General features: G+C 38.9%; 1 protein-coding gene across 3 annotated transcripts in view; it reads left to right on the top strand.

Moving 5' to 3' along the window:
- IGF1 (insulin like growth factor 1) overlaps positions 1-13,022 on the top strand; it is a 70,356-nt gene that overhangs the window by 39,281 nt on the left and 18,053 nt on the right. For all 3 annotated transcript variants that reach the window (XM_081956854.1, XM_081956853.1, XM_081956855.1), the window contains exon 3: positions 12,763-12,944. In XM_081956854.1, coding sequence (XP_081812980.1) covers positions 12,763-12,944 — 182 coding nt within the window. The remainder of the gene's footprint in view (positions 1-12,762; positions 12,945-13,022) is intronic.

Genomic DNA, 13,022 nt, shown 5'->3' with positions numbered 1-13,022 from the left:
TTTCTGTCCTTCGGGTCATTACAGAGGACCATCCAGGCAGAAAACCATATTTTTATTTTTAATGTTGCCTTTGCTATGTTTGTGTATTTGTGCTGATAAATAAATAAAGGGAGACTAGTATAGATCTATTTCAAGCTATTTAGCTCTCATCAGCTAAGTAAGGGTATGGCTAGCTGATGAGAGCTAAATAGCTTGAAATAGATCTATACTAGTCTCCCTTTATTTATTTATCAGCACAAATACAACACACACACATATGTATACTATATACTATACTAATATATAGTATTATTCTACCACTTCCTAAAGTGAAAAAGGCATTAATACTTTTTGAAGAGTTCTCAAAACTTGCAAGACTGGTGTACATATATGTTCAAAATAAAAGCTCTGTTACATTAATCTTTTATTACAGCATTACACTCAGAATACATTATAATAAATATAAATATACAGATATATATACCCAACTGAAACATATAATTAAAAAGTCACTATAAAATATAATGTGTATAAGAATGTTACTCCCCTCCTTACAATGAATTTATTTTATCCAAGTTAGCCTTGACTCCTGGTGACTACATAAATATCAAAGCAATTTCCCGTTGCTATTTTCTGAGTGCTGACAAGAGAATGACTGGCCCAAAATCACCCATTGGGCTCTCATGTCTAAAGCAGCATCTCCATCTCCTGGCTTCTACACCTAATTGGCTCGCCTGTTCTGTAATGTTAATTTAGTATTACTAGAAAGAAAGCAGGTAGAAAAGACCCATTGTTCTTGCCCGTAAAGAGAACAGTAGAGAAATCTGTGATATGTGAATGTAAGTCTGAACATACTGAATTTAACAGGAGTATACTTATACCTGTTCCATACAGAGCAGTAGATTCAAACTTTATTCAAGAAAACTTATCTTGATCTTTAACTTTTTTGGAAGAGGTATATCTGATCAACTCCATATATTCTGCAACCTTGTTTTATTGTGCAATAAAACTCAAAATATTCTGCAACCTTTGAATTGTTGTTTTGTTGTTTTTGAACAACAAAACTACACATAAAAAAAATTTCCCAGGAAAATTTTAACCTGGAAATTTGCATCATGAACAAAAGAACCCCAGAAAAATTAAGCAGATTAGTAGAATGCTCTCTTTCTTGACCTTCTGTTAGAGAAAAAAAAAGTTTATTTCAGAGGTTTATTTCCAATAACACTTACCAGCAATCCACTGCTACACATAAGGTATAGCGTTAGCCTTCCAATGTTGTACAATAAATAATTCTTTTGGCCACCCTCATGCACAAAGGACCCATTGTTCTTGATGCTTTGATAAATTCCAAGTGCTAGAGATAGAGCCAAGAAGAACATGTTGCACCCTTGGGCCTTTCCCCATTGCTGAATTAAAGTGCTATCCACCCATGCTTGAGTCAGCAGTAAACTATAGCGGCATGACATCTGTTGCCCCCATTGCCAATCCCTATCCTGTCTCAGTTGCATCTGTTGTGATTCACTGCAAATGGTGCAATGTACCCCCACAACACATCCTCTGAATTGGCTATCCTCCCCACTCCACACATTATCTGTTGGCAAGAAAACATCCACCAGTAATTGCAGTAAAAGGAATGAGAACTAACATCTTTGACCGCTTGATCCCTTCTCTAGGTAAAAGAAAGCTAAACATTGAGAAGAACCCAGGACCATAAAAAGAGCTGAATTACATACAGTTGGTCCTTGACCTACCACCACAACTGAGTCCAAAATTTCCATTTTCCAGTTACTGAGTTTTGCCCTATTTCATAATCTGTTTTTTTAAAGTAAATTATTACAGTTGTTAGTCTCAATCATCCAGGTCATGGTTGTCCCAAAGGTGCTTTTTTTCGGGAGGCAACTGGACTTTCTTGTTTTTTCTTTTAAATTTCACTTCTCGTCCAATAAGCTTCTTCAGCTCTGACTGGATGGTGGGAAATGGAAGGATTTATATTCCTTGCAGACAGCTGGTCATTTGCATCCTTTTAGAGAATCGTTGAGGCCACTTGAAGGTTTCTCTGTGTCCTCAAGGTCACTACTCAACCCTAAATGAACTGTTATGTTGAGGGTTACCAGTATTACTTCTTCTTCCAATAACTGTTTTAACTAATATCTACATGGATAAGAAATGTGAAAGTATAAATTACTTCAGTTCATACTTTCTAGAAATGGTTTTTGCAGGCAATGGCAATGGAAACAATATATTAGGGAAACAATAGAAGAATAAATTAGTAATGGAGTAATAACGGCAAAATGATATTGTGCAATATGAATATCTTTAGGATTATGGTTTTCCCAGTTGTAATGTATGGCTGTGAAGTTTGGACCATAAGAAAGAATTGAGGCTTTTGAACTATGGTGCTGGAGAAGACTCCTGCAAGTCCCTTGGACTGCAAGGCGATCAAACCAGTCAGTCCTAGAGATCAACCCTGACTGCTCTTTAGAAGGCCAGATCCTGAAGATGAAACTCGGATACTTTGGCCACCTAATGAGAAGGAAGGACTCAATGGAGAAGAGCCTAATGCTGGGAACGATTGAGGACAAAAGAAGAAGGGAACGACAGAGAATGAGGTGGATGGAGTCACTGAAGCAATAGGTGTGAGCTTCAATGGACTCCAGAGGATGGTAGAAGACAGGAAGGCCTGGAGGAATATTGTCCATAGGGTTGTGATGGATCAGACATGACTTCGCAACTAACAACAACATTTCTATAGGAATTGTGTTTTTCTACAAACTGAAAAAATATACATTACATTAACGTGGTTGATAAGTTCTAAAAATCATTGAGCAATTTTAATATAGGTACATTGACTGAGAAAATAAGATCAGTCATAAAACAATTATTAAGTGAAAACTGTTCTTCTGGATCAGGCTTTGGCTTGATCCATCTATTCCATAATTTATTATGTTTGTTTAATCCAGAGATGGAATCCAGCAAGAGAAAAGGATAGCTGCCAGTTAAAAATAATAATCACAAATATCTGTGAGAAACATTTTTCAATATTCTTGGGATTCATGTTAAACTCTCTCTCTCAAAAAAAACCCTTGGACTAGAAACAATGCAACAAGGAGGAAGTGTTATGATGACTTTTAAGATACCAAAGTATAGAGAGAAAATGAACTCCACTGAATGCCTAACACAGAAGAAGTTATAAAAATCTCATTTTTTCTCAGTGTGTGTGTATGGGCATATATGTATATTCTTTTCAGAGAAGGCATCAGAATTTCATTTTTAATGTGCGCCAATGTGTACACAGAAAAAGTGTCAATAAAGGGCATCTTATTATTGAGAAGGTAAGAATTCTTTTTTCTATAACCCTCTAACCGTGGTGGTGCAATGGTTAGAGTGCAATACTGCAGGCTAACTCGCTAACTCACTGCTCACTCCAGAAGTTCGATTCTCACTGGCTCAAAGTTGACTCACCCTTCCATCCTTCCAAGATTGATAAAATGAGGACCCAGATTGTTGGGGGCAATATGCTGACTCTATCAACCACTTAGAGAGGGCTGTAAAGCAATGTATAAATCTAAGTGCTATTGCTATAAATATTTATTAACTTATCACAGAGGTGGTATTCAGCAGGTTCTGACCAGTTCTGGAGAACTGGTAGCGAAAATTTTGAATAGTTCAGAGGACCAGTAAATACCATCTCTAACTGGCCCCACTCCAGTCTATTCTCTGCCTCCCGAGTCCCAGCTGATTGGGAGAAAATGGGGATTTTACAATATCCTTCCCCTGGAGCGGGGAGGGGATGGAGATTTTGCAGTATCCTTGCCCTGGAGTGGGGAGAGAATGGAGATTTTACAGTATCCTTCTCCTGGAGTGAGGAGGGAATGGGGATTTTACAGTATCCTTCTCCTGGAGTGAGGAGGGAATGGAGATTTTACAGTATCCTTCCCCTAGAGTGGGGAGATAATGGATATTTTACAGTATCCTTGCTCTGGAGTGGGGAAGGAATGGAGATTTTACACGATCCTTGCCCTGGAGTGGGGAGGGAATGGAGATTTTACAGTATCCTTCCCCTGCCACACCCATCAAGCCACGCCCACTGAACCAGTAGTAAAAAAAATTGAATCCCACCACTGACTTATTGGAGAAAATATCAATATACCTCCTTTTACACATGAGATTAAAAGAAACAGTCTGGTCCAGACTGTTCTAAGTGGTCTTCTACTTTCTGATGTTGAGGATAACATCTTTAAAAATAAATTACTTGATTTTTTAAAAAATATGAATAGAAATTGAAGTGTCCAGCTGTGAATTTCTACTGTGTTTTAAGTTAACATAAGTTGTTTCCTCCAGGCTTTTTCCATCACCGAGGAAAGGTTGAGAACACACACTTCCTTTTATCCAATAAGTTGAGTCTGATCCCCACCCAAATATGGAGATTTGACTGAAAGATTATTTTCTTCCTGGTAGAGTCTCTTCGTCAATATCCCTCCATTGAAATTGCTCTAGATTTTTTCAGAACTTACCAAGCCGGTTAATGTATTAAACATTATTTTGTCTGCAGAAGAAGCCTGGCTAATTATGATAATTCCATAGAATTACACAACAGTAATCCTAAAGCAGACATTGCAGTGATATAATTCTTATGTAAAAGTAGGCCAGGTTCCAAAGGACCATAGTTAATTCCAACATAAACTACAAGGTTTCCTCTGGGAGACCACATTCCTTAAACAGTGAGAACTTTTAACATCACTGGGAAATCTTCTTTCACCAACTTCTTCAAGTTGGAACCCTGAACATCCAACTTCAAAACTGCTACATTCAAGCAATGTATACCTATATTTTTTACCCTCCTAGACATAGATGATTGATAGTTAGATAGTTAGACAGACAGACAGATAAAGATCAGTGATAGCTAACCTTTTTGTCCTCGTGTGCCGAAGGCGTATGCGTAATTGATAGCGCATGCGTGCATGACAGTGCATATGTGCATGACAGCGCATGTGTGCATGCCCACACCCATAATACAATGCGCACACACTCCCGCACCTCTTGCTGTGCATGTGCATGCGACACCCCCCCTGCATCCCATTTTGGGCCTAGCAGGCCGCCCTGAAGCCTCCTGGGACCAAAAAAGGGGCGCAGGGAGGGCGCTCCCCACCACGCTCCCCCCTGTGCATGCCTACACAGTTACAGGAGTTACGTCGGCCTTGTGTGCAGCTTTGTTCCTCTCTAGCATTTGTCTCAATTGTTTAGTGATGCATTTCCTGCCTCTCTAGGATTTACCTCTATCTGCTCCAGTGAGGCACTTCCTGTTCCTATTGGATGTATATCGATGGCTGTATAGTGCTTTGCAGGGACCCAAAAATCAGCTGGCCAGCGGCTATGCTTGGTGGAGCTCAGCTGAGGCTTGCATGCTGGCAGAGAGGCCTCTGCATGCCACCTGTGGCACTGTAGGTTCACCATCATGGATATAGATGATAGATGGAAATGTTAAAAGGCTGTGTAACACAGCCAGATTGCCACGGTTTTGTCACATGTTAGAATGTCCAGTTTCCGTACTTTCAAATAAAATGTCTATTCGTCTCCCTGTTTTTCTGACTATCTGTCTAATGGCAGATCTAGGTTGCAATTGTCTGGATGACCATTAGACTGCAACAACAAAAATGGACATAACAAGTTGCATTTTGCTGCCATGGTGGTCAAGATTTGCAGCTCAGATCGTGTAACCCTTTCTATCTTGGCACTAATACCCGCCATTCTTTGAATGCACAAAGGCCTTGTTTAATCCATGATAAAAGGTTAACAATCTGTGGTCTTTGTGGCCATCTCTCCATTCTAACCATTAGCTGTAATGTCTCACAAGGTTGGAGTCAAATAATAATTTAAAGACTGTAGACTGAAGTCACCATAAAGTATAAACAACATTTTATGTGTTCTGGAAATGTAGAGTTCCAGCTTCCAGAATCTTTTGCCACTGGTCTTGCTGCTTGGAGCTGAGGAGAGCAGAAATCCAAAACATCTGGAAAGTACAAAGTTGCCTTCCCTTAAAATCCTTGCTCCTCTAATCGCAGGCTTTGCCATCATTTCCCTTCTCAAATAAATTTCCCTGAAGTTTGCCCTTTGCCTCAGGCATCAAAATAACCATTTCTAGGAAAAACGGGAAGGAAAAATATTCTCAGAAACACTTCAGAGTATAGTTCAACTGAAAATGCAGTAAAAGTGTGCAGTAAATGTTAGTATTTCTTTTCAAATGATGAGATGACCATTATTATGATATTGATGACAGACTCATTTTTAAATAATACTCAGATTACTCATTTTCACTCAACTCTATGTACTATTGGATTGACCTACGTACTTGTGTATATACAGTCTATAATCCACTAAATCAAGGATTGCTAAATAGTTTAATATATTAAAATTATACAGCAAACTAACCCTATCAAAAATTCCTATGAAAAAAGCTTGCCTGAAATGTATTTTCAAAACTTTCTTAATGGCCAGCAATGGTATTCATTCCTGTTTCCAGAGTAGCTACGGAAAAGATATCATTTTGAGTCATCCCCATAAAGACTACCAGAACTGCACTGCAAAATTCCATGGGATAACAGCACGGAGATATGAAAAACTTTCACATTTTGCTGACATAAAGTGACTTTTTGGATTTTTGTGGTCCAGTTCTGATAGGACTCAAAAGGCAGGTTTCTTTTTCTGATTTTAATGAATGGTAAAGTCATGGCAACATTTGCACTCTCATAGGTGATGTAGATAGAAGCCAAAAATAGATTTGGGGTGGGTGGGATTGATATCTGAAATCTATAAAAGTTACTCTCCAGAGCAGTGTTTCTCAACCTTGGCAAATTTAAGATGTGTGGACAGAAGAATGAACCTGCTGTTTAAATGTCTTTTATGGAAACAACTTCGGCTCTCGTATATCTGACAGAAAAATGAGCTGATGACAATAGTGAAGAGGATATTTCAAGCAAGGGAAAGCACTTCTGAATTACATCATTGCTCCTGCCCTATTTAAAGTGAAGCCCCTTTGCTACAGAAGCCAGCTACAGAATGAGTCAAATATTAAGCCTGACTCTTTTTTTCCAAAAGCTACTGAAATTGTATGATTCAATCTTATGAATCTGTCCAAATGTAGTCCAGAGAGTTGACTACCAATAGATTAAACTGGGAGCTAACTTGACTTACATAACAGGACACCTCATGGGAGATGACCAAGGGAATTCCTCTATTCCCCAGCCCCATCCTGGAAATAATTTCTCTGAAGATATATGCAGAGGGATTCATGTGTCAGGCAAAGTCAACTTAGACATACAGATACCATGATTGACAGTGAATGCCAACAGGGATCTTCTGAACTTCCATTATTTTGGTATCCTAAGAAATGGCAACTGCTTCTTAGAAGCTTCCAGAAGGGTGTGCAACAAATTGAAATGTTGTCAGAATGACAAAAACTACTCCACCTTTACATACTTGCCTGCAAGGTTTTTATCATTTGGCCTCCATCCATGAGTGTCCACAACACCTTGATCAAGCTGACCAAAGCATCAGCTCTTCTGATCACTCAGGAAGACCTTTTGGCAGGGGGATAGAGTGGGCAGATGCATGTTCCATGAAATATTTAGCACTGATGGTGTTACCTAGTTTGGGTAATGAAACTTCAAGAAAACAAGCAAGCTCAGAGAGCACCAAGGACCCCTCAAAATTTTCATAGATGTAGACATCCATTGGTCCTTCAGATTACTTCAGATTTTCCCATTCCAAGATGAGTTTGAAGAACCTCAAGAATATCTATTATTTTCATCCTTTACTCAAAGGAGATTTTACCTTCTATTTTAAATAAGAATTATTCCAAAGGATCAGTTTCCCATGGGAATAGGAATCAGAATTTAGATTTCCTACCAAACACTGATAATTATTTTAAGATATCTAAGTGGAATTAACATAGATGCCTCTCTTAATATAAATTCCAATCTTGAGGTAATATTCATTTTAACAAGATTTTTCTTCTCTATAGGTATTAAAATTGTCACCATTAATCCATGTTATACAAACAGAAAGGCTCAAATTCATCATGAAATTTATTTTTCCAGAAATAAATAATGAAATCTGAACAAAAAACAAGTTTAGTTTAATGTATTTTCATGAACACCATATTGTTGTTCGCAAAATATTATTTGTATTACAATTTTATAACCAGAATATCTATCCCATTGTATAATCTCCCCAAATCCAGGTCTAAAACTTTAATTATACACATATAATATCTTATATTGAGTTCCCATTGCCTGAATACCTTGAACAATAAAACTGGTCTATCATTCAAAACTACATCTTGCAAGCAGTTTTTCCATGTGCCTGATCTCGATATAAAAATGTTGATCTCTCCAGATGTTAGAGGAATCATATAAACATTAAACCAACATGCTTCTATCTCAGATTTAATTTTCAGTTGCATTGATTGGTTCTAGGCACAGAGACAGTGATGTCCTAAACAAGTTGGCCCTTCCCAGCAAATCCAGTTTCAAGATAAATGATTTGAATAACAAACATTAACTCAGACAAAGGCCATTGATCTTGATCCTGGACACAAAATTCGGCAAAGTAGAATTGTTTTAATAGGAATTAGATTTGCAAGGTTTGATTCAGTAGGTTAATATTATTAACCCAATGGAAGTTCAATGAAATTTATGAAATTTGAATATACACAATGACCACAGAATGCTTAGGGATTTGTTGAACAAGAAAGATTTGAATTGAATTGGAAGGGACATAGAATAGAGCAGTGATGGCAAATCTTTTCAACACCAAGTGCCCAAACTGGAATGCGGGTGCATGCGTGGGTGTCAGAGCACTGGAAACCCAAAGACCAGCTGGCTGGCACGCGCATGCCTGGTTTGGGGGCATTTTTGGCCATTTTTGGGGCCAAAAACAACCTGGAAAATGGCCTGAAAACAGCCTGAAAAAAAGCTGAAAAACCTGAAAACAGCCTGAAAACAGCCTGAAAACAGCCAGAAAAATGGCCTGAAAACGGCCCCCAAAGGGCTGTTTGGGGGGCATTTTGGGGGCTGCTTTCAGGCCATTTTCCAGCACTCCAGTGCCCGTGAAGACCAGCTGGCCAGCGGGCATGTGCGCACCAGAAACTAGAAGAGCAGCTGGCGACGGTGCGCATGCCCACAGAGAAGGCTCTGCGTGCCATCATGGGAAGAGAGTATCCTGGAATAGGACATAATTAAGTGGAACAGTAAACAGCAAGATTTGTCACAGCAAGATTCTACTACAATTTACTGGATGGAAATAATTTTGCATGCTACTTTTTTTGTTCATGTGGAAAAGCATGCTGAATGGACATATAGTTTTCTCTGGAGACATATAGCAGCTTCCAGAAAGAGGGGAGGGACAAAGAAGAAGACAAAGAAAATTTGGAAGTAAAAATGTGGCTCCTAACAGACCTTCCAATTTGATTTAGTCCCACACTAATATTGCTTTAAAAACAAATCTAGTGAAATATTTCCAAGTGTCTTGTGTTGTTTGGCTCTTAGCTAAGGTGACTAATTTGATACCATTTTTTGTTCTTATAATCATGGCACATATCCTAACAGCAGAGCATGGCTTTGCTCTAAGTTATGTTATATACTACTAGAGGAATTCACTGACTTGTGAAATTCAAAACAAATATCTTTTTTATACGTATATCCTGGGGAAAACCTTTTTTCAAATCTATTGGAATTTATCAAGCAAATAGTTTGAAGGGCCCCGCTGACTAAATGGTCATGTTTATTTTATTACTAGAAAGACTATGATCTATTAAACAGATATTCTTGGAATATTTATTTGTATTTCATATTTCTTAACCATCCATCTCCCTCTTTACATATTATTGGTTCACATATTATGTGAACAAATGAATCAACAAGAGTGCAAACTCTAACAAAGTTCAGGCAACAGCAACAAATTTCCCCGATTCAGTGGGGTTTACAGTTTACATAATGTGTGTGTCTGTGTGTGTCTGTGTGTGTGTGTGTGTGTGTGTGTACATGTGTATATATGTATGTATGTAGGGGGGGTCTGAGTAGGTACAAAGATATGCATGTACAGGTAATCCTCAACTTAGTATCTGTTCAAACTTTCTGGCCGCCAGCACCCCTTCCAGTTGTCACATGATTGTATTTGGGCGGTCATATTTACGACCACTTGCAGAATCCCATAGTCATGTGACTGCAATTTATGACATTTTTGCCAGAAACCATTGTATAATACTGGTTTCCAGCAAAAAATGCCCACTGCAAATGGGTTTGCTTATCAACTGCTATTCACCCTAACCTCCACCGCATTAATTTAACAAAACCCACAAAATAATGTCATAGAAACTGAGTTGGTCACAGAGGTGCCTTGACTTTCAACCATCATGACATACAATGGGTCATGATGTACAATAACTTGAGGGCTACACACATACACTTACACATGCATACACACCTAACATACACATACATATATACGTACATATGCATATGATTACAGCTCAGTTTGTTGACTCATGGTCCAGCCTTTTCATTAGCAACAATAAAACTGTTAAACGTTGCTGTTCTAGCTCATTTGAAGTCTTATGAAAGCATAACATTTACTTGATCATACTTTCACTGCCAAGGGAAGGGATATGAGGGATTTTCATTCTCAGAGGCCAAAACCACTTCACTTACCGTATTTTTCAGAATATAAGGCGCACCTTTTTCCCTCAAAAAAGAGGCTGAAAATCTGGGTGCATCTTATACACTGAATGCAGCAATTCTTTTTGCCTCCAGAACCCCCCCCCTCCCCTTCACCAAAATGGCTGTGCATAGCTTTTATGAGGCTTTCAGAGTGCTTCTGGGGGCTGGGGACAGAAATGACTGCAAAAAGGCCGTTTTTTGCTCAATTTTCCCCCTCCCCCCCCCCCCACAGCCCCCAGGAGCACTCTACAAGCCTCCTAAAGGCTATGCATGCTCTTTTATTGAAAAAACAGGCCCATTTTCACGACAAACAGGCCATTTTTGGGAAGTCTGCAGAGTGCAAAAACTTTTTTTTAAAATTTGCCTCTTCATAATCGTCTTATACTCCGGTGCGTCTTATACTCCACAAAATACAATATCTTGGGTACTCTGGCAGTGCACTTGCTGAGGAGTGTTGTTTTTCATTTAAGCAAAAACATGTTTTATATCCACCCTTTCAGCGAGATGGCTTTATGGCAGTTTAATCCACTATGTGGATACCTGAGACAAAATGATAAAAAAATGTGTTTTCACGCTGTTAGGAAAAAGTGTCCTAATCAAACCCAAAGTAAGAATTATTTCACTTTGGATTTTCTAAAACAGATTAACAGGGGTTTAGTACATACTATATTAAAAGTGGGAGCACAATCGGGCACAACAAAAGCTGTCCTACAAGTGTTGGATCCAGTAGGAGCCCAACGTACTCCCAAAAATTAGATTTAGAATTCTGAATACCCACATTTTCCCTCACAAATACCACTTCAGTCTGAATACTCCAAGGCCCTGTTTTTTCTTCTTATAAGTATAATCTTTATTGTCATTGTACTTAAATACAACGAAATTGGTTTCTTTTAAATCTTTAAGCAGGTTACCATTGAACTCTTCAACAAAGAATCATTCCTTTTAATATAAAGTCACCATCCACTGGTTACCTCCAAATTAGGTTAACTTGATGCAATGAATCTTCCAAGACCTACCCTTGGACATATAGTGAATTCAAAATGTAGCAGCGGGACTTTTGCTCAATGTTTCTCAGCAATATGTGATACCTACTCACTACCCTCTGTAGTTTTCTAAGTTAAATTCAAGGTGCCGGTGTAAAAATACAAATCCATATAAAACCCTTGGAATCTAGCTACTCGAAGGAATAACTTTCCCCTATGTGGTGAATTATTGATTGTCTGATTGTTCTCTTTTTATGGGTGATGGCCAAGAGACAAATGATTGTCAAGAATCAACCAGGGGAAAAATGGTACCATTTTTTGTAAAAATTCTCTCCCTCTTATAATTAGGATGGGTCCCTCTCCAGTTTGCTTGAAGACAACATTAAATACTTATTCTTTATACTCAGAATCTGTTATTTTAGACAAGGGCTGTCAAACTCAAGGCCTGCGGGCCACATCAGGCCCACAAGATGCTTAGATCTGGCCCACGGGGCCACCCTGGAAACAGTAAAAGACTGGCCCATGGCACCTCTGCCAACAAAAACGGAGCTCAGCACGGCAGGGCATGCCCCTCGCAAGCTCCAATTTCACTGGTAGAGGGTTTCAGAAGGCCGCCACAGCAGAAACAGAGCTCAGGAGCCCGTTTTCACTGACAGAGTGCTCACCACAGTTACCATAGACACACGATGTGTTGAGCTGGCCACACCTTCTGCCCCGCACCCCAGAAGGTCCAACACAATCCTGATGCAGCCCTCAATGAAATCAAGTTTGACATCCCTGTTTTATATTGTAATTTGGATACTTTATTATGGCCGTGAGTTTAGTGATGTTGCTCTGGCTATTAACAGCTATGGGTTTTGCTAGCCAGGGTGAATGGAAGAGAAATATGTGAATAAATTAAGATACCTGGCTACTCCTGTAGGTCTGTAAGATATTGCTAGCACATTGATCCAGTAAAGGATACAATAGAATTTGCTCTGTGTGTCTTATTCTGTGGTGTAATGCGCCTAATTATATTGTAATATTAGCAGAATGTGAAAGATTTTGTTATGTTCCTTTATAATGACCACTTTTGTCCCCTTTAGGTAAACCAGCAGGTTATGGAGGCAGTAGACGTTCCTCTTCTACTAGGGGAATAGTGGATGAATGCTGTTTCCAGAGCTGTGACCTGATACGGCTGGAGATGTACTGTGCTCCTGTCAAGCCACCTAAATCTGCACGATCTCTACGTGCTCAGCGACACACTGATATGCCTAAAGCACAAAAGGTAGCTGAAGTATGATGACATTTAATCTGATTATTTGTTACATATGAGGATTTTCAGCATTGCTCCAAGCGTGGGATG

The sequence above is a fragment of the Natrix helvetica genome (assembly GCF_964273705.1).
Source record: "Natrix helvetica genome assembly, chromosome: 6".
Taxonomy (NCBI): domain Eukaryota; kingdom Metazoa; phylum Chordata; class Lepidosauria; order Squamata; family Natricidae; genus Natrix; species Natrix helvetica.
Note: the sequence above shows the minus strand (reverse complement) of the source record. Positions and strands in the feature narration are given on the sequence as shown.